General features: G+C 43.8%; 1 protein-coding gene and 1 long non-coding RNA gene across 8 annotated transcripts; one reads left to right on the top strand and one right to left on the bottom strand.

The window, feature by feature from the left end:
- The first annotated feature begins 2,846 nt into the window (after nt 1–2,846).
- On the top strand, nt 2,847–27,013 carry LOC105419122 (uncharacterized). 3 transcript variants are annotated; one of them, XM_029848626.1, is made up of 7 exons: nt 2,847–2,920; nt 3,301–3,482; nt 23,881–23,919; nt 25,593–25,734; nt 26,115–26,335; nt 26,423–26,553; nt 26,692–27,013. In XM_029848626.1, the coding sequence occupies exons 1-6, from the start codon at nt 2,890–2,892 to the stop codon at nt 26,519–26,521; spliced, it is 714 nt and encodes a 237-aa protein (XP_029704486.1). In that variant the 5' UTR covers nt 2,847–2,889; the 3' UTR covers nt 26,522–26,553; nt 26,692–27,013. The 3 variants fall into 3 exon arrangements, 1 of the variants encoding a protein (XP_029704486.1); XR_003891033.1 differs by lacking the exons at nt 2,847–2,920; nt 3,301–3,482 and adding an exon at nt 22,910–23,267 and having other exon boundaries at nt 23,730–23,919; nt 24,836–25,734; XR_003891034.1 differs by lacking the exons at nt 2,847–2,920; nt 3,301–3,482 and adding an exon at nt 22,932–23,267 and having other exon boundaries at nt 23,730–23,919; nt 25,630–25,734.
- On the bottom strand, nt 6,024–10,255 carry LOC115252714 (uncharacterized). Of its 5 annotated transcripts, XR_003891036.1 has the most exons (12): nt 10,140–10,255; nt 9,758–9,946; nt 9,222–9,315; nt 9,094–9,137; nt 8,513–8,644; nt 8,189–8,345; nt 7,830–8,095; nt 7,422–7,749; nt 7,227–7,306; nt 7,076–7,135; nt 6,947–7,004; nt 6,024–6,877 (listed from the first exon to the last, which is right to left on the bottom strand). It is a non-coding gene; the product is annotated as an uncharacterized lncRNA (long non-coding RNA). The 5 variants fall into 5 exon arrangements; XR_003891035.1 differs by having other exon boundaries at nt 7,830–8,345; XR_003891037.1 differs by lacking the exon at nt 6,947–7,004 and having other exon boundaries at nt 6,024–6,847; nt 7,830–8,345.
- Nucleotides 27,014–27,654: the final 641 nt, after the last annotated feature.

The raw sequence follows: 27,654 nt of genomic DNA, 5'->3' as shown, positions 1-27,654 counted from the left end.
CCGACTTGGTTATGAGAGATGTTTATTGAAGAGAACAGTCAGGTATCAATCGGACGCTGCAGCTTATCCGAGGGAGGTTTCGTGGTCCCGATGGTGAAGATCTCCAAAGTGCTTTGTTCGGTAGACCCTTATATATGGTCAAGTAAACACATTCCTTTCTTGTAACCCCTGCACTCCTTCACAACACCAAATCACGAGCTAAGGAAGAATATACATTCTTTAGACACTACATATTCCCCCCTTCGAGACTACACTGAGTCTCGAAAAAATAAAAGGACAGTCAAATCTAATTGAAGGTGACGGTAACCAATAAAGTAGTACAATGTGATATACATGAGCAAAAATTGATTACATAGGTTTGATTAACATGTGAAAATTTAGTGGAGTGTGAGAGCGAAAAACCCATCTGACAGACCTCTTTCAGTTAAAACCATCAAAACACTCTAGACGGGAAAATTCTCTCACGGTCCCTTCATTTACGGCGACCACCTATGGTACTCCAAGCCAATTTGCAAAAAGTTATATTAGGGGAGAGTTTGGCAAACACATATGAGACACTCAAAAACAAAATCAAAAATGTCCAAGGTCCGGCTGGTCGACCCATCGGACCTTACCCTGGACCTTTCCCTGCCTAAGAACCCCTTTCCCTGTTCACCAAAACAAGGGAAAACCTGAGTTCTCATAGCAGCTGCCTACTGATGAAATCCCCCAAATAACTTTATTATCATAAAACTTCAGTTATATATGTTAAACACATCAAACAATGATTTTCGAATTGTAGTTCATAGTCCCCTGATGAAGGATCTTCAGGTGATTCACATTGTCATTCAGGGTCTTCCAGCGTCTTTCACAGTTCACTTTGAATTTCTGAGTCCATTCGAACATAGATGTCACCCCACTGTAGATCCCCAACTACTGTCCTGGAAACAGAGAAGAGAGGTGCCAGTATTCTTGCAACAAAACATTGATTTGTTAAAAAGGAACAAAAAACATATCAAAACATATGTATCACCATTAAGAAAGTTATGTGATCATTTCCCCCCTTGTCACCGGTATCACAAAACACATAAATGCCATTAAATGTAAAAGATAACATAAGAATATATCTCAACCGATTATACTGGATATTTATCTACCATGCTGTCAGAAATTTCTTCCACATCTGAATCAACTGAAATGTTATTGCTTAAGAGGGGCATTTGAGTCTGATCACCAGGCAACACCACACCAATCCAACGCAATATCATCGCCTTGGCACAAGTTAATGACAGGGTACAAAAACATCACACCTAGTGACACCACGACAGCACAAAGAACCTGAAGCAACATAGCTGTCATTGGACCAAATTTGTCCTGGAGCCACGCCGTCGCGGATGTTCCTGCGCCTTCAGAGCCTTCCTGTGTCTTCAAACAACATTAAGGCATCGTCTTTCATTCTTGCAGAAATTGAAATCAGAAAAAACACGTATTTAGAGCCACCGAGGGACAATTGAAAGGGTAAAGAGTGGCTCATTCAGTAATAAAAGCAAGAGATGATGTTGTACATATGGATTTTATGAAGAAAGCACATCGGATTACACGTCATTACGGCCTACTTCCCTGGTTGGCCACCGCCTCAACACTGGACATCACGGTGCGCACACCAAAGATGCGGGAAATGATACAATAAAGAAGATTTGATTGATCATTTCATCTGTACTAGAATTGCCCGAGTTTATTTTTACTCCCCAAATGTCACAATTCTGAACTCTTTCCACACAAAGATCCTCTGCAAATGGGATTAAAAGAAGACAGATTACGGGCTGTAATGTGTTACTTTGGGGTTGTCATATTTGATCATTTGTTTTACCAGACAGGGTTATATTCCCATTCTTATTTTTTAATTTTTTTTTTAATGTGGAGTAGCAAGGATGCGTTTGAATTAAGACTTTGTTTTCAGGTTATTCCAAAGAAGATAGATAAAGACATATATTCATATTTCTATGAAAGAATGTATTCTCTTTTATTGTGAAGGAATAAGGAACATTGTCATGCTGTAGCTGATGGCACCATGGGAGCAGGCCTAGTGGGAGATTGCCATAGAAAAGGCTGGGAGGGTGCTGAGGCTTTGCATGCAGGACGGTCCCTCTGCAGAACTGGGATTCAGTCAGCATCACAGGTGAGGAGGACCTGTCTGGGGCCCGATCCATCATCTCATCATCCTCATTCAATCATCAGTTGTTTCTACTGTAGCGATGTAGCGCATATACACCTGTTACATCACAAAATATTTCAAAGAGAAATTTCCTTTGAACTTTGTCAAAGTGGCCTGTCTATGATCTTTTTACAAGTGTAGGCTGATGATACATTTAATCACCAACTGCTTACATTTTGAAGAGAAGTGAGGTGTCTCTGTAAACGTCCAGCTCTAAGTTTGTCAGAATCTTTGGTTCTTCTTCAGTGATTTGATAGGAAAGCTCCCTCTGCAGCAGCAACATGGAACCTGGTGGACTCTCCACACATTTAAGCAACCCCTACACCTTTCCTGCTAAACTATGGTTTCTGGTAAATACTCCAGAAATCACTGCCATCATTTGGAACAATGTTGGTAATGGAATCCTCATTGATAAAGCTCTATTAGAGACCCAGGTGCTGTCTCCCACCTCTGATACCTTGAGGGGGTTGAGCAAATTTAAAGGCATCAAATTCTTAAGTTTTATCCGCCAGCTTCACCACTATGGCTTCAAAAAAGTCAAACCTGTGCGCGTCACTTCCAACTGCGTTCACCACTTCTTCCAGCCTTATTTCAAAAAGGACCACCCTGAACTTCTTCCAGAGGTAAAGAGAAAAGTTTGCCAGCGCACCAGGTCCCGACCTGCTCCCTACTCTAACTCCTACAACGTGACCACAATGCAGTACGTTGTACAACAGCCGCATGGAGGTAAGATTCTTTCATTCCTCTGTAGTGAAGAAGAACCTTTTTTGGTTTCCAGGGAGGGGAGATGACTGTTTTTACACTCTGTGCACACACACATGAACATGCAAAGAACACACGCACATGCATTCACAAAGGAAGAGGCGACCCCGTGAGTAAAGCTCTCCGGCCCGGCACTCGGTACATTTGAGGGCAGTGCTCTAGACACGTCCTGGAACCTCTCCTGCCACGGCCCACTGTCCAATCCTTTCGCTGCCCAGCTGAGCTCCAATCAGAAAGTTCCAGTGGTGCCCCAGTAACCCCATGTCCCACTGGAGCTCCTGACTACTTATTTCATGTAGAGCACAGAAACTCTAAAAGTGCAAATATTTGTGTATTTTCTGCAGGAATCTTTCCATACTTGCCAGCTCAACCCTTCCCCAACAACATGGAGTACTTTCTAACTGGAGCAAATCCATCGCTATACCCGAGGACAGCACCCAACACCTACAACCTCCAAACCCTGGTCCAGCCCATAGAAACCGGCCACCAGAAAGTCATTGAAGATCCGTTCAATGATCTGAATGAGATGCTCTCGTTACTGTCCACCCTAAAGGACCAAGCACAGGTAAACCTCACTTTCACTCCTTAGTTATGTTCTTGGATGCACTTGTAAGTCTAAACTCAACTTTCTCTTCCACCATATCCAAACAAGTGGGAAACCAGCGGGATTCACACCCAGGAATTCCACCCAGCTGCAGGTGTTTTACCAAATCACAACAATGTTTACTTTGGCTTTCCACCAATGCAGTAACGCAGACGTCAGGCTAATATGCAAAATAAAAGGTTGGTGCATTCATAAAAATGGAATGTTTCAGTTCTATCCATTTTAAATTTTAAATTTTCCTTTCTTTTTATTGCAAACACACACAGTTCTCCTCTGCAATGTCTTCAAACAACATTAACGCAGTGTCTTTCATTCTTGCAGAAATTGAAATTAAAAAAAATACACCACCGAGGGACAGTTGAGAGAGTAAAGAGTGGCTCATTCAGTAATAAAAGCAAGAAATTATATTGTACATATGGATTTTATGAAGAAAGCACATTGGATTACGCATCATTACGACCCACTTCCCTGGTTGGCCACCGCCTCAACACTGGACATCACGGTGTGCTCCATTTCCGTCTCACACCAATTGGGACCACAGCTGGTCCAGCAGCATCTCTGACCTAAACCTAATACTGGCATCAAGCATAAAACCATGTCTTAACCCTCAAACAGCCCTTTGAAATTATTGCTGCAAAAAAAAAAAAAAAAAAAAATCCTCACTTTGCTAGTAGAATAATTTTAGCAGTCAACATGTAGCAAATACTTGTTGTACACACTCAGACAACAACCTTGGAAAAACAACTTTGACATATAAGTAAAAAAGAAAAAAAACATCTGGTTCAATTTGGTGAGGGCTAGCTTGTGTTGTTACCAAACGGGACACCATAAATTGAAAATATAAAATATTTTGATACATAATATAAAAGATATCAACTAAATGAAATACAAATTAGAAAATAGGTTCAACTTGAAAATACATATTTTAAATACATGTATTGAAATGCTAACCATTTCTTGTTAAAAGTAGAGTTTGAAATTTGCAAAAAAATATTTGTTTTTCATCAACTGACTGTAGCACTGAAAGTCCACCTCCCTGGATGCATCTTGTGCTGTAAATGGATTTGCAAGAAACCACTGCGTGGTCCCAGTGTTATGATCAGCTCGTGAGGATCACAACAAGTAAATAGGAAAAGGGGAAATCCAAGCAGCACCTTGCATTTTCAGAGGTTTTATTCTAGTTAAACAAAAAAAGAAAAAGGCCGTGTGGCAGGTCACGGCTGCAACTCAGGGAGAGCCCGAGCAGGAAGTTCAGAGCCTCTTTTAAGCCCTTCCTAGAGGTGCAGGCCAATCAGGGAGCCACACCATTTCCACACCCAGCACCTTCAGCAGAGGGAGCCAAACCTGCTGAAACAACCAGAACACCCAACCACACACAAGGAGAAACCACCGTTTCCTAATGTTGGCCAGGGCCATCACACCCAGGAAAACAATCAGAGACAGAAGGCATACTGCTATCAGGCACAGGCAGCTTTGCATTGACCTGTTACCTTGGGCTCCAGGAGCAAAAAAAAAAAAAAAATCCCTCCCCATCCCTCATTTGCCAACAATTGGGCTTAAAAAACACAAACAGAAGCAGATCATAAATGCAACTCATCCTTAGAGAAAACAAGGGTTACCTTTAGGGAGCTGAGAGGACTCATAAGCAATGCAGAATTACAGTTGCAAAAAATAAAACTTCAAAACAATAACATCTGGTGTTTTTGACCTATACAAGGTCCTCAGATGCCTAGCTCCATCCTACCTGGAGGAGCTAGTGACACGTTACCAGCCCAATAGACCGCTCCGCTCTCAGAATGCTGGTCTACTCGTGGTCCCCAGAGTCTCTAGGAGTAGAATGGGGGGCCGAGCATTTAGCTATCAGGCCCCCCTGCTATGGAACCAGCTCCCTGTCCAGGTACGGGAGGCTGACTCCATCTCTACTTTTTAGATCAGACTTAAAACCTACCTCTTTGAAAAAGCTTATTGTTACTAATTCTGTAGTTCCAGTTATTATCATCGACAAATTATCATACTTAGGGGGTCGTCTAATCATTAGGTTTACATCTTAATTATGCTGTTATAGGCCAAGGCTGCCGGGGTCCAGAAACATGATCACCTGACAGGCCTCTGTCACCCCACTGGGTCATGGTTTCCTCTCCTCTCCTCCTCATCAAGTAGGCTGGTTATACTGATTTTTGTGTAGTTTTTCTGCTCCCCCCACTCCCCTTCTGTATTCATTTACAGGTATCGCCTCCTTCGGAGCTGCATGATGACCTCCGGCCCCTTTGACCCACTCGGCCGGCGGCTTGCATAAATAGTGTATTTTTGTATGTGTTTCTGTGCTCTATGCCTCTCCTCTCCTCTCCTCTCCTCTCCTCTCCTCTCCTCTCCCTACCTAGCCATCCATCAGCAGGAGGGTCCCCCTACATGAGCCTGGTCCTGCTCAAGGTTTCTTCCTGTTAAAGAGGAGTTTTTCCTTGCCATTGTTGCTTGTCTGGGGTCAGGCCCTGGGATTCTGGAAAGCGCCTTGAAACAAATGTAAAAGATGCTATACAAATAAAGACTGATTTGATAATAACACTCCATTACAAATAAGTCATGTATGCAGCCGTGGCTAACATCTTCTTGCTTACACTGGTAAAACTATCTTACTATTGCTAGTGCAGCTATTTTGTTGAAGCTTGTGAATATGTGTTGATCATGGGACATATGTGAAATATACTGTATACGGGCAGCAATGTTTGACAATCACTCTCGTGCAAAAGCGAGGGGTGTGGCTTTCTTAAGAGAGGGGGGGGTGCACTGAAAAATAGCTGGCCCCTGTAAACTGCTTTGAGAAACCCCATTATTTCAGCAAAGTCTGCTAACATACAAGGGCATGGAGATGTAGGTGCTGCGGTTCCCACTGGACCCCCATGCCACTTTTTTGCGCACCCTCCCCAGTGTTCCTCTTTGCCAAAACTAGATTCAGCCATTAGTTTTCAGACTTTTGACCAACAACACGTATAAAATGACATATGACCAGAAATGCTCAAGCAAGGTTGTCTATAACTTGTCATTCAAAATCATTTTTGACATCCACATCTTAAGAACAAAACACATAGACAACATGTTAGAATGATGTCAGGGAATTCCAGATTTTACTAATTGTGTCACAGTGGGAGTGTGGATTCTTACATTTCTCTTGTAAAATAGAATGGAGCCCAACTTGCTCCGTTGTTCACAAACTTCAGCCCCATTTGTCGGAATGACAATTGCGTCATTGAGGATCATCCAGGGGTCTGAAAAGTCATCTGGACTCCTGTCTGGATAAATACAATTGCAGACATAGTGTCCTGAAAGAAGGGAGATTGCTGCAGTTAAGATTTTAGCTCTTTTGAAGGTCAGACAATTGTAAAGGTTACCTCTGTGTAATGTCCCGAGATGATTGATGACGCTGACCAGACTGTAGCAGGCTGCACCCTTCAATAATGTTGAGAAAAGGAGATGTTGCTAACACTCATAAGATATTGTGTGTTAGGGATAGTTTTTACCTGTCGCATATCTTGTCATTTGTAAAGAAACAAAATCGCTTCAGCTGGAGGATGAACACACTGCAGGAAAAGGTTGACAGTTGTCAGGTTGACAATTTCTGACTGTCATCTGTTACAAAAACGCTTTGGACCACGATGTGATGTCGCTCACCGTGGTGGAGATTCCAAAGATGAACTGAGAATTGATCTACATCCTTCACACCACTCACACTTGAACTGAACTTCTTCCTCCTGTGAAAACAACGCAAAAGACAACAGGCAGCATTAGAAGAGGCAGAGAACAAGAAAAAAAATCAATGAGAACCAACTGCGCTCACGTGACAGGATGAGGACCGGCAGAACTCACCGTAAAGTACCTCTGCATCATCTCCTCGACCGTTGCTCCACGTATCACATCCAGAGACAGGTTTGTATAGTGTAGGTTTCTCATGCTCTTTATATTGCAACTTCATAGTAAAGAAACGTTGACATTAAAATTGCATTAGCATCATGCTTCTGACAATAGCAGCAACACAAGACTGCGCTTTTATCTCTTGCATTTTCTGACATAGTTGATGGAAAATTGCGTATGCTTTTTCACGGGGGCAGACGATGCTCTGAACGCTTTGCTTTGATGTGGCTCTCATCACCATACTAATCTGATCCAGGACCGTGGTCAGGAACTCATGAGCGTCCTGCAAACACAAGACCAGGGCGTCTGACTTCCAGCTGGGATGACTAGAGACAATGAACTGAGTGAAATCAGCCAACTCACATGCTGGAGGTTTCCGATGAATGCAGGAGCATTCATACTGAGTGACAGTTTGAATGATAGCAGGAGCTTGATTTTAACATTATGGTCTGTTGCGGTGTGGCTTTTCCTGAGCTTTAATAGCTCCTTTAGCATTTTGGCTCCATGGACGTGTCTCCAATCCTTCTCAATGAACTGATATCATTCATAAAGTCAGTCAAATTCAGGAGACTCTGTAAGCTGGAGTTCTTGGCGTCACATTTTCTTCTGTCGTGAAATGTCAGAAAGGCCTGTGTAATAATTCCAGCTAAGCTTTACTTTTCAGGATATGTTTTTCATTTTTCATTTCAGCCCTGGGAAATTTGTGACCGATCTCCACTGACCTGGTAGATTTCTCCTCTGAAAATGTCACCTTTTTTAAAATGCTGTTCCATGTTATTATCTTCCTGAGCGTTGAAAAGGATGTTCCCCGGTACTGCCTTTATTTCTTCTGGTTCTTGTATTTTTTCTTGTTTTTTCCTGAGTGCAGAATCAAAAGGCCTGTTGAATAAAGTCATTACCAGTTAGAGTTGGCATTGGAAACATTTTAAAATTGACAGGTTACTTTCTACACAAATGGAAAGTACAGTGTTTGAGAGTTTAATTGTAAAAGACCAGTTTAAAAGATCTGTCCCATTTATTTCAATCATGAGCCAATCTTTGCTGACCTGGTTGGATTGGTCTGTTTGAGCAGGTTTTCTGAGTTGTTTATTTTTCTGCCTGTCTGGGGGGTGCGGGAGGAATGAAGGTTGTTCCTTGGCACCTCCTTTACTTCTGGTGTTATTTTAGGTCTGAAAGGCCTGTATAACAAATCCATTACAAATTTTCATTCAACAGATTTTTTAAAAGGTTATTTGCAACATTTTTGGAGTTGTTAAAGGTCACTTTCCCTCCAACTTTCTTCAGAAAATGTTGCTCATGGGACAAGAAGCAGTTGAACAAAATGAGTTTTGGTTCTGAATTCTGGAGAGACTTTGACCCTTCTAGGATAAAGGCCATGATCATAAAGTAACCTCCAATTATGTAACCTTGTGTTATCCTGCCTATTTATTGTTCTGCAGATTCTGGCTAATTTTTACAATTATTTTTAAGGTGAACAACCTCCATTAAAATAAGACAACTCCACATACCTGCTTCTTTAAGTTATGAGTCAATACGGAACCAGTTTTTAATCCCCTAACATTTTAAAGCCAGTAGGAGAATTCAAGATAGAAAAAATTAAGCAAAAACTAAAACCAGAAATGCTTACACTGAATATGGTGATGGCTCTATAATGGGGTCTGGGGAAGAACACTGAGAAAACACAAAAAGGCCATGATGTCTCAAACCAAACGCATCCAACTCTAATTTACCGAACATGACTTCTGTTAAACGTACCATGCAGCATGAAAACAAGCTGTGCCACCAAGGCGTCTTTTCATGTGCGTCTTCACCATCGAGACAAGATACGGTCGCTCCCTTGTAGGTATCGCTAAACAGAAATTGTCTTTAGGATTTTGTTAGACCAAATAAACGGACAGTTACAGTAAGTCACAGACTACTTCAGTGGCCTTGTGTAATAGAATTTAACAGTACACCACTAACAAGTTAAATTCTTGTCTGGTTCAAACTTTTGATGGGGACTTTCTTTACTGGTTGTTATTGATTGTGATTAAGTTATGCTTCAAATATATAACACTAAAATTAGATAATCCATTTAAAAAAAAAAAAAATTTCCTCGATACAACAAATATTGACATTACATGTGACTGTCTCCATTTTTTTTTTCAATTAATTTTAATACCCCTTTTTTGGTCGTTCTTATTAGGAGGTGCACTTTTCTAAACACAAAGAAAAGGAACATTGAGAATAATAGGTTTTTCATTTATACAAAAAAATGACAACAGAAAAATGTGCCTATACATAAAACATACCTTTTTTCGAAAAATAAACTTTAAGTACTTCCAAGTCTTCATAATCAATGTGGTCTTCATAATGTTTATATGCTGGGTGGGGGAGGGGAGGCTGTAGTATTGCTGAATTGAATTATATATCTTTACTGTTACAATGTCTTTTTTAAAGTTTGATTCCCAACTCTCCATCCTCCTCAGACACCGTGAAAACTAGAAATTAAAATACATAAGCAGCATTTGAAAATGTAAATATCTTATTCTTGAAAGTCTCTTAATAAATGTCCAGCATTTAGACAGGTCCCAACAAGCTAGCACAGTAACATAGAAAAACATACCAAACTGTCTATTCAAGGGCACACACATTAAAACATACAAAAACAAATAAATTTAAAACAATCGTTACCGTGACCGCCTCTTGGACCGTGCAGAATTATTATTTTAAGGCCGTGTATACTTTCTTTAAACTATGTTGGCGCTCCGCCCTGTAGCCATGCTGGTGCTCTCTGTTACTGCACTGCCTCACTTAAAATGCCACGGCTGCGACCTCTGAACCCTACACGTGACTCTATCAAAAATAAACATAAAGAACAATACATTTTTAATCCATTTCAACAATAATGAATTGAGACAATAAATGAAATTATGACCATTTTAAAAAATGTAAAATAAACATTGACTGAATTTTCAATTAACATGTCTCGCAGACAGTTACACTTCCACCAAATTACTACGATTTATGATAACCTTAGTGCAAACATTTTAATAAATCAAGTAATCGCTAGAAGTAAACAACTGGTATCTTATACCTCCCAGGTCTTAACTGTTACTTTAAACTCTTTACACAGGTAGGTGTTTACAAATTGATTACATTTGAACACATTTTAGTTGTTCTCTACAAGCACAACTAATTTATGAATAGGGCGTTCAAGAACAGACATATTAGTGAGTCTTTGACCTTCTTTCCCTAGTTTTCTGTTTGCCATTTGTACTGTGGCTTTTCAAACCAGTCCATCTCCATCTTTGCAAACATCCATGTCTCCACTCATTGCTCTTTGAAAATGACAATATCTCCAATCTTAACATTTTGTCTTGAAAAGTGCCAGCGTTGTCTGAGGGTGATCTTTGCTAAGTACTCCTTCCTCCACCTACTCCAGAATTGCTCCGTTAGGTATTGTACCTTGTGCCATCTTTTCCTGGCATACACATCTTCAGCCAGAAATGTCCCTGGGGGAGGCAGCGGGACAGAGTTTTTCATGGTAAGCAAAGGGTTTAGGGTAAGTAGTTCTAGACTTTTGGGATCACTGATGTTATCAGTTGTGAGTGGGCGACTGTTAACAATTGACATGGCTTCATAGAAAAATGTTCTTAGAGAAGAATCATCAAGATGGTGGTGGCCAACCAGTCTGACATAGTGGTGGTGGATAAACACTGGAAGACAGTGGTGGTGATAGATGTAGCAATCCCAAGTGATAGCAGCATCAGGAAGAAGGAACACGAGAAGCTGGAGAAGTACCAAGGGCTGAAGGAGGAGATGGAGAGAATGTGGGGCATGAAGGCAACAGTGGTCCCAGTAGTGATTGGGACACTAGGGGCAGTAACACCCAACCTGAGTAGCTGGCTTCAATACCAGGAACCACATCAGAGATCGCTGTCCAGAACAGCGCAGTCCTAGGAACAGCTAAGATCCAGCGCAGAACCCTCAGACTCCCAGGTCTCTGGTAGAGGACCTGAGTCTGAAGGAAGGCAGCACCGCCCAGGAGGGCGAGGAACAGATTTTTATAGATATAATAATCCAAGATAAATGGATATTCAGCCTTTTGTATACTGTGAGAATTATTATTCTATTATTATTGTTTAAATGCATTTGTATGTTTACCGGTAGCACCTAAGTAGATGAAGAAGAATCAGAGTGTTTTTCACCCCTCTTGATTTAGTACACTTGTCCAGAGCACCAGATTTACTGTGAGATTGTAATCTGAAACCTTAAAAGCGTCTAGGGACATAACAAGCTGATGTGAATAAAGGAAGAAAGTTTGCAGCAGAGCAGCAGAACGACGGAGGGTGTTCCAGAGTGAACTGCTGCTCGTTCTCTGTTGCAAGGCCACCCGTGTGTCTGTGTGTTTTGTTGACTCATGCAGGGTTTTGCTGGGTTGCTCTGTTTCAACTCTAACATAATTTGGTCCTTCAAGCCGGATCCCAACATCTGTGAGGGAATCTCATCAGCGGGATGCCGACCAATGAAGGCTGTGCCAGACTGTGCCAGAACCCATCAACGGCGGTTCTGCATCAAAGACATCGGTCGTGAATTCAGCTCGAGGCCGGTCGGGCGGCCTCCTGAGATGAGAAGTCCTCCAGTGACGGACTCCAAACTACATTCTGGTGAACCAACGACACAGACAGGTAAGGAGCATTCCCGCAATTGACTGAGGTTCATTCAGGAAACCAAGACCCATTGGGGGTCTCGACAAAATTGTCATGGGGATCCTATACTATCCTCTTGTGTTGGAAGCAGAGGCAAGACTTGTCCGCCTCATTGAGGTAGAAGCCTGACAAGTACCAAGAAAGGATTTTAAAGGAAGTATAGAAGTCTGAGATTATACGTCCTGTAGGGACTCATATAACTCAGAATGGGACAAGGACAGGCAAAAGACCAGTTCAAAATCCCTCCATGTTGTAGATCATAGGTGTCAAACTCTGGCCTGTGGGCCAAATTTGGCCCATAATGTAATTATATTTGGCCCGCGAAGTTGTACCAATTGAGTATTAGTGCTGGCCCACCGGTATTATCCTTTAAAGTGCATGTGCTAATACTACAAATGTGTGAAAATCCACACTCCACATCTGTTGGTGGTGGTAATGCACCAATATGTGGCTTGCCAACCACCAAGAGAGAGGAAGTAGTCATAGTGACCTTATATGCTAATGCTATTTCTGGCACTACCCTTCTGAAAAATGATTAAAGGAAAGGCAGAAAATGTTTCCAGCTGTTGGTTCACCCTTTCAGTCTGGCCATTGGATTGAGGATGGAACCCTGATGACAGACTTGGTGTGGCTCCCAGCAATCTGCAGAACTCCTGCCAGAACACGGAAGAGAACTGGGGTCCCCTGTCTGAGACCACATCCACAGGAATTCCATGGAGACAAAAGACATGGTCGAGAAGTAGTTGGGCAGTCTCTTTAGCTGATGGGAGCTTGGGTAAGGGGACGAAGTGAGCCATCTTAGAGAAGCGATCCATGATTGTAAGTATGGCCGTCTTCCCCTCGGATGGTGGCAGATCAGTGACAAAGTCTATAGAAATGTGTGACCAGGGACGATGCGGCACAGGAAGTGGCTGTAAAAGACCGGATGGGGCCTGACGTGAAGACTTGTTCTGGTTGCAGGTAGGGCAGGCATTGACATATTCCTGGGTGTCCTCCTCTAACGTGGACCACCAGAAGCGTTGCTGGAGGACGTCACAGGTTCTCTGGATCTCCGGATGACAGGAAAACCTAGAGGCATGAGCCCACTGGAGCACTTCTGACCTTAGGGCTGCAGGCACATACAGGCGATCTGGGGGGCAAGCACTGGGACCAGCCTCCCCCTCTGTAGAGGTTCTCACCCTCTCCTCGATCTCCCACGTCAGGGATGCGACAACACAAGGAGACAGTAGAATGGTGTCTGCAGAGATGGATTCATCCCCCTCTCTCTGAAACTGGCGTGACAATGCGTCTGGTTTGACATTGCGGGAGCCGGGTCTGTAGGAGAGGGAGAAATCAAACCTGGTGAAGAAGAGGGCCCATCGTGCCTGTCGGGAGTTGAGTCTCTTAGCAGTTCGGATGTACTCCAGGTTCTGGTGATCTGTCCAAACTAAGAAGGGCTGCTTAGTCCCTTCAAGCCAGTGTCACCACTCCTCTAGGGCCAGCTTGACAGCCAGAAGCTCCCGATTGCCAATGTCATAATTTCTCTCGGCCGGTGAAAGACACCGAGAGAAAGAGGCACATGGATGGAGTTTCTGGTCACCTGCTGCTCACTGAGACAGGACTGCACCCACTCCAACATCGGAAGCATCCACCTCCACAACGAACTGTCGTTCAATGTCCGGGACCTGGAGGATGGGTGCTGAGCTGAACCGGTTCTTCAGGGTCTGGAAAGCAGAGTCTACAGCGTGGGACCAGCGGAAGGGACTCTTGGGTGAGGTCAACATGGTGAGGGGAGCAGCAATGGAGCTATAGTTCCGGATGAAGCGTCGATAACGGGTCTCAGGAACTGGCCAGGACTTTACCGCCTCCACCTTAGCAGGATCCATCTCCAAGCGTCCCTCGGCCACAATGTAGCCAAGAAAGGCCACCGACTGGGTGTGGAACTCGCATTTCTCAACCTTGACAAACAGCGAATTCTCCAGGAGGCGCTGCAACACCGTCCTGACATGGTGAATGTGATCATCAAGGCAAGTGAAGATAAGAATGTCGTCCAAGTAGACAAACACATATTTATTGATCATGTCCCGGAGGACATCATTCACCAAGGCTTGGAAGACAGCGGGGGCATTGGTGAGACCGAATGGCATCACCAAATATTCATAATGTCCAGTGGGGGTGTTGAAGGCAGTCTTCCACTCGTCTCCTCCCTGATGCGTACGAGGTGGTAGGCATTACGAATGTCAAGCTTGGTGAAGATCTTGGCCCCTTGAAGTAGCTCATAGGCAGAGGAAATGAGTGGTAGGGGGTACCGGTTCTTGATAGTGATGTCGTTGAGACCCCGGTAATCGATGCAAGGGTGCAGGGTCTTGTCCTTCCTGTCCACAAAAAAGAATCCTGCCCCTGCAGGGGATGAGGACGGGCGTATGATTCCAGCAGCCAGAGAGTCATTAATATAGTTCTCCATGGCCTCCCGCTCTGGACCAGACAGAGAGTAGAGGCGCCCCTTAGGAGGTGACGTGCCAGGCTTCAGATCAATACAGCAGTCGTAAGGGCGGTGGGGGGCAGCGAGGTAGCTTTGGCCTTACTGAACACCTCCCTGAGGTCGTGGTACTCAGCAGGGACTCTGGCCAGGTCCAGGCAGGTGCTGGGGAGCGTAGTCTGGCGCGGCATTGATGCATCCCGAAGGCAGACCTGGTGGCAGAAACCGCTCCAGCTGGGGATAGTGGCTGTGGTTCAGTCGACATGCGGGTTGTGTTTGCGGAGCCATGGAAAGCCCAGGATCAGAGGAATGTTGGATGAGGGCAGGAGATGAAACTGGATGGTCTCATGATGGTTACCAAGAAATCATCATGTGAACAGGGGCAGTCTGGTGGGCAACCGTTCCCAGAAGATGACCATCCAGGGCCCTGGCAGGAATCGGTGGGTTGAGGGGAATCCTCTCTAGCCCGAGTTGCATAGCCAAGCCCTCGTCCATAATATTGCCATCGGAACCGGAGTCAATGAAGGTGGCCAGGGTGTGAGAGTCATCGGCGAGAAGAAGCTTGGCTAGAAAGAGGGGGCGTTTAATCTGAGAGGAAGATTTCACTCCCACATGACTCACCAGGACTTCCTCATTCACTGGGGAGCTCTGCCTTTTAACGGACAGAGAGAGATAAAATGTCCATATTGCCAGCAGTACATACAGAGGTTCCCCATCTGGCAACGCCGACGCTCCTCTGGTGTGAGTCTGGTGCGACCCAGTTGCATCGGTTCTGGGTCAGCAGGAACAGGGGCAGAAGGGGAGGGGAAATTCAGGCGGTGAGCTGCCATGGAAAGTGCGGGGTTCTGTCTCCCTTCTCTTCTCCGGGCCCTGACACGGAGATCCAGTCGAGTGCTGAGCTCGATGAGTTCATCCAGTGTGGCAGGTAGAGGATAAGAAACCAGTTCGTCCTTGATATATTCTGCTAAACCATGCAGAAAGGCATCCCGGAGTGCAGCCAGGTTCCAGTCACTCTGACGAGCCTTGGTCCGGAAGTCGATGGAGACTGATTTCCCTGCCGTATGGAGAGGAGCTCAGAAGTGCCATCTGGACCCGTAGCTCCCAGCCCGAAGACCTTGCGCAGCTCCTCCGAGAAGGCCTGGAATGAAACACAGGCAGGAGTCTGCCTCTCCCACTCTGCAGTTCCCCAGAGGAGAGCTCTTCCTGTCAGGTAGCTGATGACGTATGCCACCTTGGCTCCCTCAGTGGCAAATGTGTGTGGCTGCAGACTGAAGAGCAGGGAACAGGAAGTCAGGAAGGGATGACAGAGCTTGGGATCCCCATTGTAGCGCTCTGGGGAATCTTGAATCATGAGGAGATTTTCAGTGTAAATATTAAAAGACCAAAAACTCAGTTGGAAGTTGAAGGAGTTTTGTTATGGTTTCTTGTGGATACTGGGGCAGGAAAGACAGCTGTAAAAGATGCTGTTCTGCAGCAAATGGAGTTGTAAATTAAGCAAGACTGTCAGAAGATGTAAATATTATAGACCCTGTGTCAGGGTTACGAGCTAAGACTCAAGTCATTCTGTCACCACAATGTCCAGTCAATCTATTAGGACGTGACATAATCTCTCAGTTGATGATTGCATTGTTACCTGGGAAGAAAGGACAAATTAAAATCCAACGCATGACCACAAGTAAACGTCTTGGAAGGCCTAGATGAGCCAGTACTCTATTGGACCTTAGATGTCATAGAAAATGCCGGTCCAGCAAATTCCGCCAGATTTGTAAAAGATAAAATATGCGAGCTTGTGTTAGACACAGCTGAATGGCACAATCCACATACACTGCATGTAACCATGCGTTATGGTGGACCACCAGATCCAAAGTATGACAAGAAGTGTGCTCAGCTGCCAACGACAATTACGGGCGTGGTACAAGATGTTTATGTTCACGAAGAAACTGCATTGATAACGGTAAGCTGCCTGCTGTTATTGGCAACAGCTTTGTATCACGTTCCAGGCTCAGTCATACACATATCAGTATCTAAGCCAAAGGATGGTATGTGGAAGTAATTAGGATGTCAAGCAAGAATGTGGTCAGCCTTGATTGATTGGAAACAGGAGGCTCCCGATAGATGGTACAGCAGCAGATACAGTGTGGAAGGTCACGATGAACCAAAGAGTGGCTTTCACTCCCTCACAGCATCTCAGTGTTGCGCATGAACAAACATGAGGTTTGTTTTTGCTAACAGAACAAGAGGAAGAGAAACTAAGTTCACTCTCTCCTAAATTGTGGTCAGAAGGACCTGCAGATGTAGGATTGATTAAAGGAGCAGAACCAGTTAAAATCAGACCAAAGAGTGATTATAGGCCTCATCAGAGACAATATCCCCTGAAACCTGATGTACAGGAGGGGATAAAACCAGTCTTACAGTCACTACTGAAAGCTGGAGTCATCAGAGAAAGCAATGACTTACCTGTAAATACACCATTGTTTCCAGTTAAGAAAGCTCCACCATCTAATGGATGGCGCATAGTGCAAGATCTGCAAGCAGTAATTGCCGCAGTAATTCAGAGAGCAGCAAGACAGAAAAACAACAGTGGGAAAAAAAACAGTGCTAAGATAGTGAATGGAATTTACACAATGCCTGATGGAAAACCTTTATTGCCAAGAAATATGTATATGTATGTCTCAACAGGAGGGATGGTGAAGGTAGTACAATCGCAGTTCTATGCAATAGGATTTCAATCTTACTCTAAAAAAATTTGTTTAGCATGTCCAATTTGTTTGAAGCATAGTTCTAAGGGAGGTATTAAGCCACAGAAAGGTAAAACACCTATACCATCCTATCCTTTTCACACGATTTATATGGATTACATTGAACTTTGTCCCTGTGAAAGAAAGAGATATTGCTTCGTGTTAATTGATCTTTTTACCAGATGGAATGAAGTTTTTCCTACAGCAAAAGCAGACGCAGTAACAGTAGCAAAAGCGCTATGTAGAGAAATAATACTTAGATTTGGAGATCCAAAAGTCATTTGGAGTGAAAATGGATCACATTTTGTGGATGAAATAATTGACAGGGTAGTACAAATATTTAACATTAAAGAATCATTGCTCATATTATCCACAGAGTGCAGGCCTCGGAGAGAGAGCAAATGGCACAATTGAGTCAAGGTTAAGAAGATGCATGGATGAAACAGGAAAATCATGGATTCATTGTCTAGATTTAGTGAAACTGTCACCATTTGAAATGATGTATGGTAGACCTTACGTCTTACCTCCATTCCAACAAAAGACAGGAGATGATGAAGTAGAAATGACAGTTGCAGATTACATCAGATAAATGCTGCAAGCAAAAGATGTTCAAAGAATGAATAATCTGCCAGATATGGCTTTGCCTCCCCAGGAAGAAGATAACAGCGTTGACGTGGGAGACTATGTGTGGGTGAAGCGCATTCGAAGAGCCAAGTGGAGTGACCCACGCTGGGAAGGTCCGTTCCAGATCCTTTTGAAGACATCTACAGCGGTGCGGATAGCGGAACGACCCTCATGGGTACATCTTTCCCACTGTAGGAAACAACGGACACTTCCAGGTGAAAACGAGGGAGCAGTGACAGTTCTTCCATAAACGGCTGACGGCCTGTATAGGTCTAGCAGCGGCTGAACCCCGTCAGAACGTGAGAAGAGGAGAAAAATAAATGATGTTGTTCTTCCTGGTTGTTGTGAGTGCTGTGATGGTGGGACTTGTGAGTTTCAGCCTTTGGAACTTCCAACAGGAGGCAATATTACTTCAGAGCAAAATAGCCGACATGCACGTACAAAACGTACTGTAGTCAATCACTTAGAACAGTCATGGTTACATCCCAGTAGTGAATTGTTACATACTTTCAGCTTAAACACATGGTGGTGCTAACTTCATGGCGCGCACCCAAAACCATTCAAATTGCTGTGTATGCTCACTGCTACCGGTCTCCGTACACACCCCACGGGTAACCGCCAAACCAATGAAGGACCCGGAAGGGCGTTGTTTTCTTCACATAGGAGTGGGCAAAAGGGGAGTTTATAAGATTAAATTACCGAACATCCTGTCTAAGGCGAACCAACTACAATTATACAGCCTGTAATGAAGAATGTGTCCAAGATCGTCATTGTGATTCCAAATGTTTAACAAGACTACACAATCGTGCCCAAGAGGCTATAATTGCACTTGCACTTATTCACAATGCGCACCATGACAGAAGGACAGGTATTTTATCAACAACGGTTGGTGGCTTTGTGGACACAACACGTATGCTCACCTACCAGCAAACTGGTCAGGACTGTGCGCTCCGGTCCACCTCAATGATAACACAGTCATAATATATGCTTCAAATGCTAGAACCGTTACACAGTGTGTAGAGGCTGAACAAGAAAGGAGCCACAACTGGTCCCTGCGGGGCACCGGATCTGCACATAAGCCGATGTGACTCGAAGCCCTTCACTCTCACAAACTGTGGTCTTTGTGTGAGGTAGACCAAAAGATTATTCCTAGTTTTTTTTTAAAGGTCTTTATTAGCTTTTGTTGCAATACAATTGAATGTGCACTTGCCTCATTTGCACATGGCAATTTTTAAAATAATTATTTGACCAGTTGTGTTGTTCAACATGGATGACAGCTTAGCCATCAACCTCCCGTTTCCCACCACCTCCACTGAGTCCAGGGGACATCCCAGGACAGAGCTGGCCCTCCTTAGCAGTCTGTCCATCCTCCAACTGTTCCTGTCCGTGATGCTGCTGGACCAGCAGGCTATCCCATAAAAGATGGCTGATCCCACCACAGAGTCATAGAAAGACCTCAGGAGTGGTCCCTGCACTCCAAAAGACCTCAGTCTCCTGAGCAGGAACAGTCTGCTATTGCCCTTCTTGACAAGGGTTTCTGTGTTGTGTGTCCAGTCCAGGTTATTGTTTAAGTGAACACCCAGGTAATCATAGGACTTGACAACGTCATCGTCCGTTCCCAGGATGTTCACCGGTGCAGGCGGGAGGTTGTTACGCCTGAGGAGATCCACCAGCAGCTCCTTGGTTTTATTGGCATTGATCCAGAGGTTGTTCCGCAGGCTCCAGTCCACAATGTCCTGAATCAGTCCTCTGTACTCTGTATCGTCCCCATCAGTGATGAGGCCAACAGCAGCAGAGTCGTCAGAGAAGTTCTGGAGGTGGCATGATGATGAACTGTATGAAAAGTCCGCGTTGTAGAGGGTGAACAGGAAAAGAGCCAGAACTGTTCCCTGTGGGGCAACCGATCTGCAGATAAACCGATGTGACTCGGAGCCCTTCACTCTCATAAACTGTGGTCTTTGTGTGAGGTAGACCAAAAAATTATTCCTAAAGATGCTCAGGTATTTTTTTAAGGTTGTTATTAGCTTTTGTTGCAATACAATTGAAGTACTGCAAATGCCGCATTTGCACACGGCATGTTTTAAAATAATTATTTGGATAGTTCTCTAAATAGGTTGCTAGCTGCTGAAGTGCAATTGACAACAGTAGCCACCAGCTAGCCTGTTAGCTGTACCGAAGTATGTTTTTAAAATGATCTGATTTACACTTGGTGCTTACAAATGCCGGAGTTTATTTTTTACAAAATATTTTTACAAGTAAGCTGTGTTGTAAAAGCGCACTGTGAACAGGAAGCTTCGGATGTGTGGTAGCATTGAAAATGACAGGTTGATGTGCAATATTCAAAGATTGTCAGCTGGTTTTCCTGCTGTTAACATGCAGCATGAATTAGAATAACGACCAGAGTCCATGACGGCACACCGTGATTTATTATTAAATCATTATAATAATTCTATATTTTTCCACATCTAAAAGCACCTCAAAATTTGAATCTGTTTGGAAACACAGTTCTCTTCTGCAATGTCTTCAAACAACATTAAGGCACCTTTCATTCTTGCAGAAATTGAAATCAGAAAAAACGCGTATTTAGAGCCACCGAGGGACAATTGAAAGGGTAAAGAGTGGCTCATTCAGTAATAAAAGCAAGAGATGATGTTGTACATATGGATTTTATGAAGAAAGCACATCGGATAACACATCGTTACGACCCACTTCCCTGGTTGGCCACCACCTCAACACTGGACATCACGGTGCGCTCCATTTCCGTCTCACGCCAATTGGGATCGCTGTGACATACTCCCGCTTATGGTGCGGGAAATTATGCAGTAGAAGACGTTTTTCGGAAGGCGCTACTCTGCAAATAAAATTTCTGCTCTAAAAATTACTCAGATTCCTTTATTTGTCCCACGCAGGGAAATTTACAGTGCAATAGCAGCAAAAACACACAGAAAAAAAACTGAAATAAGAATAGAAAATATATAAAAAATTATATATATATAATAATCCAAGATAAATGGATAATCAACCTTTTGTATCCCTGTACATAGTACAGAGAGTGTATACAATATACATGTCAGAATACATACTATTCAGTGTGTGCAGAATGGTTGAAATGCTATTAGAGAATTGTAAAGTTATTGTGTGAGTCCAGTGGTAAATTTAGACATTTATTTATGTCCACTAGTCTGCAGACTAGCGGCCATTATGTTTGTTGTGCAGTCTGACAGCAGCCGGCAGGAAAGATGTTTGATACCTCTCCTTCACACAGCGAGGGTGGAGCAGCCACTCACTGAAGGAGCTGCCCAGTGCTGTCAGGGTGTCCTGTAGGGGGTGGGATGTGTTGTTCAACATGGATGACAGCTTAGCCATCAACCTCCCGTTTCCCACCACCTCCACTAAGTCCAGGGGACATCCCAGGACAGAGCTGGCCCTCCTTAGCAGTCTGTCCATCCTCCAACTGTTCCTGTCCGTGATGCTGCTGGACCAGCAGGCTATCCCATAAAAGATGGCTGATCCCACCACAGAGTCATAGAAAGACCTCAGGAGTGGTCCCTTCACTCCAAAAGACCTCAGTCTCCTGAGCAGGAACAGTCTGCTATTGCCCTTCTTGACAAGGGTTTCTATGTTGTGTGTCCAGTCCAGGTTATTGTTTAAGTGAACACCCAGGTAATCATAGGACTTGACAACGTCATCGTCCGTTCCCAGGATGTTCACCGGTGCAGGCGGGAGGTTGTTACGCCTGAGGAAATCCACCAGCAGCTCCTTGGTTTTATTGGCATTGATCCAGAGGTTGTTCCGCAGGCTCCAGTCCACAAAGTCCTGAATAAGTCCTCTGTACTCTGTATCGTCCCCATCAGTGATGAGGCCAACAGCAGCAGAGTCGTCAGAGAACTTCTGGAGGTGGCATGATGATGAACTGTATGAAAAGTCCGCGTTGTAGAGGGTGAACAGGAAAAGAGCCAGAACTGTTCCCTGTGGGGCAACCGATCTGCAGATAAACCGATGTGACTCGGAGCCCTTCACTCTCATAAACTGTGGTCTTTGTGTGAGGTAGACCAAAACATTATTCCTAAAGATGCTCAGGTATTTTTTTTAAGGTTGTTATTAGCTTTTGTTGCAATACAATTGAAGTACTGCAAATGCCGCATTTGCACACGGCATGTTTTAAAATAATTATTTGGATAGTTCTCTAAATAGGTTGCTAGCTCCTGAAGTGCAATTGATAACAGTAGCCACCAGCTAGCCTGTTAGCTGTACCGAAGCGTGTTTTTAATATGATCTGATTTACACTTGGTGCTGACAAATGCCGGAGTTTCTTTTTTACAAAATATTTTTACAAGTAAGCTGTGTTGTAAAAGCGCACTGTGAACAGGAAGCTTCGGATGTGTGGTAGCATTGAAGATGACAGGTTGATGTGCAATATTCAAAGATTGTCAGCTGGTTTTCCTGCTGTTAACATGCAGCATGAATTAGAATAACGACCAGAGTCCATGACGGCACACCGTGATTTATGATTAAATCATTATAATAATTCTATATTTTTCCACATCTAAAAGCACCTCAAAATTTGAATCTGTTTGCAAACACAGTTCTCTTCTGCAATGTCTTCAAACCACATTAAGGCATTGTCTTTCATTCTTGCAGAAATTGAAATCAGAAAAAACACGTATTTAGAGCCACCGAGGGACAATTGAAAGGGTAAAGAGTGGCTCATTCAGTAATAAAAGCAAGAGATGATGTTGTACATATGGATTTTATGAAGAAAGCACATCGGATTACACATCATTACAGCTCACTTCACTGGTTGGCCACCGCCTCAACACTGGATATCACGGTGCGCTGCAGTTCCATCTACTACCAAGTGACGTCGCTGTGATACAATTCCGCTTAACATGCGTGACATGATACAGTAGAAGAAGATATTCGGAAGGCGCGACGCTTTAAATAAAAATTTCTGCTCTAAAAACTATTCAGATTCCTTTATTTGTCCCACGCGGGGAAATTTACAGCGCAATAGCAGCAAAAACACGCATAAAAAAATTGAAATAAGAATAGAAAATATATTTTTAAAAGATACCTTGGCGGAACCCCTGCAATGTGACCGGAATACACTACGTTGTACAACAGCTGCATGGAAGTAAGATCCTGTCATTTCTTTGTAGTGCAGAAGAAGAAAAGTCAAACATGTGCGTGTCACTTCCAACTGCGTTCACCACTTCTTCCAGCCTTATTTCAAAAAGGACCACCCTGAACTTCTTCCGGAGGTGAAGAGAAAAGTTCGCCAGCGCACCAGGTACCTACCTGCTCCCTACTCTAACCCCTACAACATGACCAGAATGCACTACGTTGTACAACAGCCGCACGGAGATCCTTTTATTTCTCTGTAGTGTAGAAGAAGAACCTTTTTTGGTTTCCAGGGAGGGGAGATGACTTTCTTTACACTGCATGTCCATGTGTGCACACACATATGAACATGCAAAGAACACACGCACATGCATTCACAAAGGAAGAGGCGACCCCGTGAGTAAAGCTCTCCGGCCCGACACTCGGAACATTTGAGGGCAGTGCTCCAGACACGTCCTGGAACCTCTCCTGCCACGGCCCACTGTCCAATCCTTTTGCTGCCCAGCTGAGCTCCAATCGGAAAGTTCCAGTGGTGCCCCAGTAACCCCATGTCCCACTGGAGCTCCTGACTACTTATTTCATGCAGAGCACAGAAACTCTAAAAGTGCAAATATTTGCGTATTTTCTGCAGGAATCTTTCATTACTTGCCAGCTCAACCCTTCCCCAACAACATGGAGTACTTTCTAACTGCCCGAGGACAGCACCCAATGCCGACAACCTCTAGCCCATAGAAACCGGCCACCAGAAAGTCATTGAAGATCCATTCAATGATCTGAATGAGATGCTCTCGTTACTGTCCACCCTAAAGGACCAAGCACAGGTAAACCTCACTTTCACTTCTTAGTTATGTTCTTGGATGCACTTGTAAATGTACACTCAACTTTCCCTTCCACCACATCCAAACAAGTGGGAAACCAGCGGGATTCACACCCAGGAATTCCACCCAGCTGCAGGTGTTTTACCAAATCGCAGCAATCTTTACTTCGGCTTTCGACCAATGCGGTAACGCAGTCGTCAGGCTAGTGTGCAAAATAAAAGGTTGGCGCATTCATAAAAATGGAATGTTTCAGTTCTATCCATTTTAAATTTTCCTTTTTATTGCAAACACACACAGTTCTCTTCTGCAATGTCTTCAAACAACATTAAGGCATCTTTCATTCTTGCAGAAATTGAAATCAGAAAAAACACATATTTAGAGCCACCGAGGGACAATTGAAAGGGTAAAGAGTGGCTCATTCAGTAATAAAAGCAAGAGATGATGTACATATGGATTTTATGAAGAAAGCACATCGGATAACACATCATTATGGCCTACTTCCCTGGTTGGCCACCGCCTCAACACTGGACATCACGGTGCGCACACCAAAGATGCGGGAAATGATACAATAAAGAAGATTTTATTGATCATTTCATTTGTACTAGAATTGTCCGAGTTTATTTTTACTCCCCAAATGTCACAATTCTGAACTCTTTCCACACAAAGATCCTCTGCAAGTGGGATTAAAAGAAGACAGATTACGGGCTGTAATGTGTTACTTTGGGGTTGTCATATTTGATCATTTGTTTTATCAGACAGGGTTATATTCTCATTCTCTTTTTTTTTTAATTTATTTTTTTATGCGGAGTAGCAAGGATGCGTTTGAATCAAGACTTTGTTTTCAGGTTATTCCAAAGAAGATAGATAAAGACATATATTCATATTTCTATGAAAGAATGTATTCTCTTTTATTGTGAAGGAATAAGGAACATTGTCATGCTGTAGCTGATGGCACCATGGGAGCAGGCCTAGTGGGAGATTGCCATAGAAAAGGCTGGGAGGGTGCTGAGGCTTTGCATGCAGGACGGTCCCTCTGCAGAACTGGGATTCAGTCAGCATCACAGCTGAGAAGGACCTGTCTGGGGCCCGATCCATCATCTCATCATCCTCATTCAATCATCAGTTGTTTCTACTGTAGCGATGTAGCGAATATACACCTGTTACATCCCAAAATATTTCAAAGAGAAATTTCCTTTGAACTTTGTCAAAGTGGCCTGTCTATGATCATTTTACAAGTGTAGGCTGATGATACATTTAATCACCAACTGCTTGCATTTTGAAGAGAAGTGAGGTGTCTCTGTAAACGTCCAGCTCTAAGTTTGTCAGAATCTTTGGTTCTTCTTCAGTGATTTGATAGGAAAGCTCCCTCTGCAGCAGCAACATGGAACCTGGTGGACTCTCCACACATTTAAGCAACCTTTCCTGCTAAACTTTGGTTTCTGGTAAATACTCCAGAAATCACTGCCATCATTTGGAACAATGTGGGTAATGGAATCCTCATTGATAAAGCTCTATTAGAGACCCAGGTGTTGTCTCCCACCTCTGAAACTTTGAGGGGGTTGAGCAAATTTAAAGGCATCAAATTCTTAAGTTTTATCCGCCAGCTTCACCACTATGGCTTCAAAAAAGTCAAACCTGTGCGCGTCACTTCCAACTGCGTTCACCACTTCTTCCAGCCTTATTTCAAAAAGGACCACCCTGAACTTCTTCCAGAGGTGAAGAGAAAAGTTCGCCAGCGCACCAGGTCCCGAACTGCTCCCTACTCTAACCCCTACAACGTGACCAGAATGCAGTACGTTGTACAACAGCCGCATGGAGGTAAGATCCTTTCTTTTCTCTGTAGTGTAGAAGAACCTTTTTTGGTTTCCAGGGAGGGGAGATGACTGTTTTTACACTCTGTGCACACACACATGAACATGCAAAGAACACACACACATGCATTCACAAAGGAAGAGGCGACCCCGTGAGTAAAGCTCTCCGGCCCGGCACTCGGTACATTTGCGGGCAGTGCTCCAGACATGTCCTGGAACCTCTCCTGCCACGGCCCACTGTCCAATCCTTTCGCTGCCCAGCTGAGCTCCAATCGGAAAGTTCCAGTGGTGCCCCAGTAACCCCATGTCCCACTGGAGCTCCTGACTACTTATTTCATGTAGAGCACAGAAACTGTAAAAGTGCAAATATTTGTGTATTTTCTGCAGGAATCTTTCCATACTTGCCAGCTCAACCCTTCCCCAACAACATGGAGTACTTTCTAACTGGAGCAAATCCATCGCTATACCCGAGGACAGCACCCAACACCTACAACCTCCAAACCCTGGTCCAGCCCATAGAAACCGGCCACCAGAAAGTCATTGAAGATCCATTCAATGATCTGAATGAGATGCTCTCGTTACTGTCCACCCTAAAGGAGCAAGCACAGGTAAACCTCACTTTCACTCCTTAGTTATGTTCTTGGATGCACTTGTAAGTCTAAACTCAACTTTCCCTTCCACCATATCCAAACAAGTGGGAAACCAGCGGGATTCCCACCCAGGAATTCCACCCAGCTGCAGGTGTTTTACCGAATCACAACAATGTTTACTTCGGCTTTCCACCAATGCAGTAACGCAGACGTCAGGCTGATATGCAAAATAAAAGGTTGGTGCATTCATAAAAATGGAATGTTTCAGTTCTATCCATTTTAAATTTTAAATTTTCCTTTTTATTGCAAACAAACACAGTTCTCCTCTGCAATGTCTTCAAACAACATAAACGCATTGTCTTTCATTCTTGCAGAAATTGAAATCAGAAAAAAAAATGTATTTACAGCCACCGAGGGACAGTTAAAAGAGTAAAGAGTGGCTCATTCAGTAATAAAAGCAAGAAATTATATTGTACATATGGATTTTATGAAGAAAGCACATCGGATAACACATCGTTACGACCCACTTCCCTGGTTGGCCACCGCCTCAACACTGGACATCACGGTGTGCTCCATTTCCGTCTCACGCCAATTGGGATCGCTGTGACATACTCCCGCTTACGGTGCGGGAAATTATACAGAAGACAATTTTCGGAAGGCGCTACTCTGCAAATAAAATTTCTGCTCTAAAAATTACTCAGATTCCTTTATTTGTCCCACGTGGGGAAATTTACAGTGCAATAGCAGCAAAAACACACAGAAAAAAACTGAAATAATAGAAAATATATAAAAAATTCTATATATAATAATCCAAGATAAATGGATAATCAGCCTTTTGTATGCCTGTACATAGTACAGAGAGTGTATACAATATACATGTCAGAATACATACTATTCAGTGTGTGCAGAATGGTTGAAATGCTATTAGAGAATTGTAAAGTTATTGTGTGAGTCCAGTGGTAAATTTAGACATTTATTTATGTCCACTAGTCTGCAGACTAGCGGCCATTATATTTGTTGTGCAGTCTGACAGCAGCCGGCAGGAAAGATCTGCGATACCTCTCCTTCACACAGCGAGGGTGGAGCAGCCACTCACTGAAGGAGCTGCCCAGTGCTGTCAGGGTGTCCTGTAGGGGTGGGATGTGTTGTTCAACATGGATGACAGCTTAGCCATCAACCTCCCGTTTCCCACCACCTCCACTGAGTCCAGGGGACATCCCAGGACAGAGCTGGCCCTCCTTAGCAGTCTGTCCATCCTCCAACTGTCCCTGTCCGTGATGCTGCTGGACCAGCAGGCTATCCCATAAAAGATGGCTGATCCCACCACAGAGTCATAG

This window comes from Takifugu rubripes, chromosome 15, assembly GCF_901000725.2.
Source record: "Takifugu rubripes chromosome 15, fTakRub1.2, whole genome shotgun sequence".
Lineage (NCBI taxonomy): Eukaryota > Metazoa > Chordata > Actinopteri > Tetraodontiformes > Tetraodontidae > Takifugu > Takifugu rubripes.
Note: the sequence above shows the minus strand (reverse complement) of the source record. Positions and strands in the feature narration are given on the sequence as shown.

Excerpts from the sequence above, each read along its gene's own strand:
- LOC105419122 (XM_029848626.1), top strand. The coding sequence starts at position 2,890 with ATGCAGTACGTTGTACAACAGCCGCATGGAG. Across the intron at positions 23,920-25,592 it reads CCCTAAAGGACCAAGCACAG|CCTTATTTCAAAAAGGACCA; the intron begins GTAAACCTCACT and ends CACTTCTTCCAG. Across the intron at positions 26,336-26,422 it reads CCCTAAAGGAGCAAGCACAG|TGGGAAACCAGCGGGATTCC; the intron begins GTAAACCTCACT and ends TATCCAAACAAG.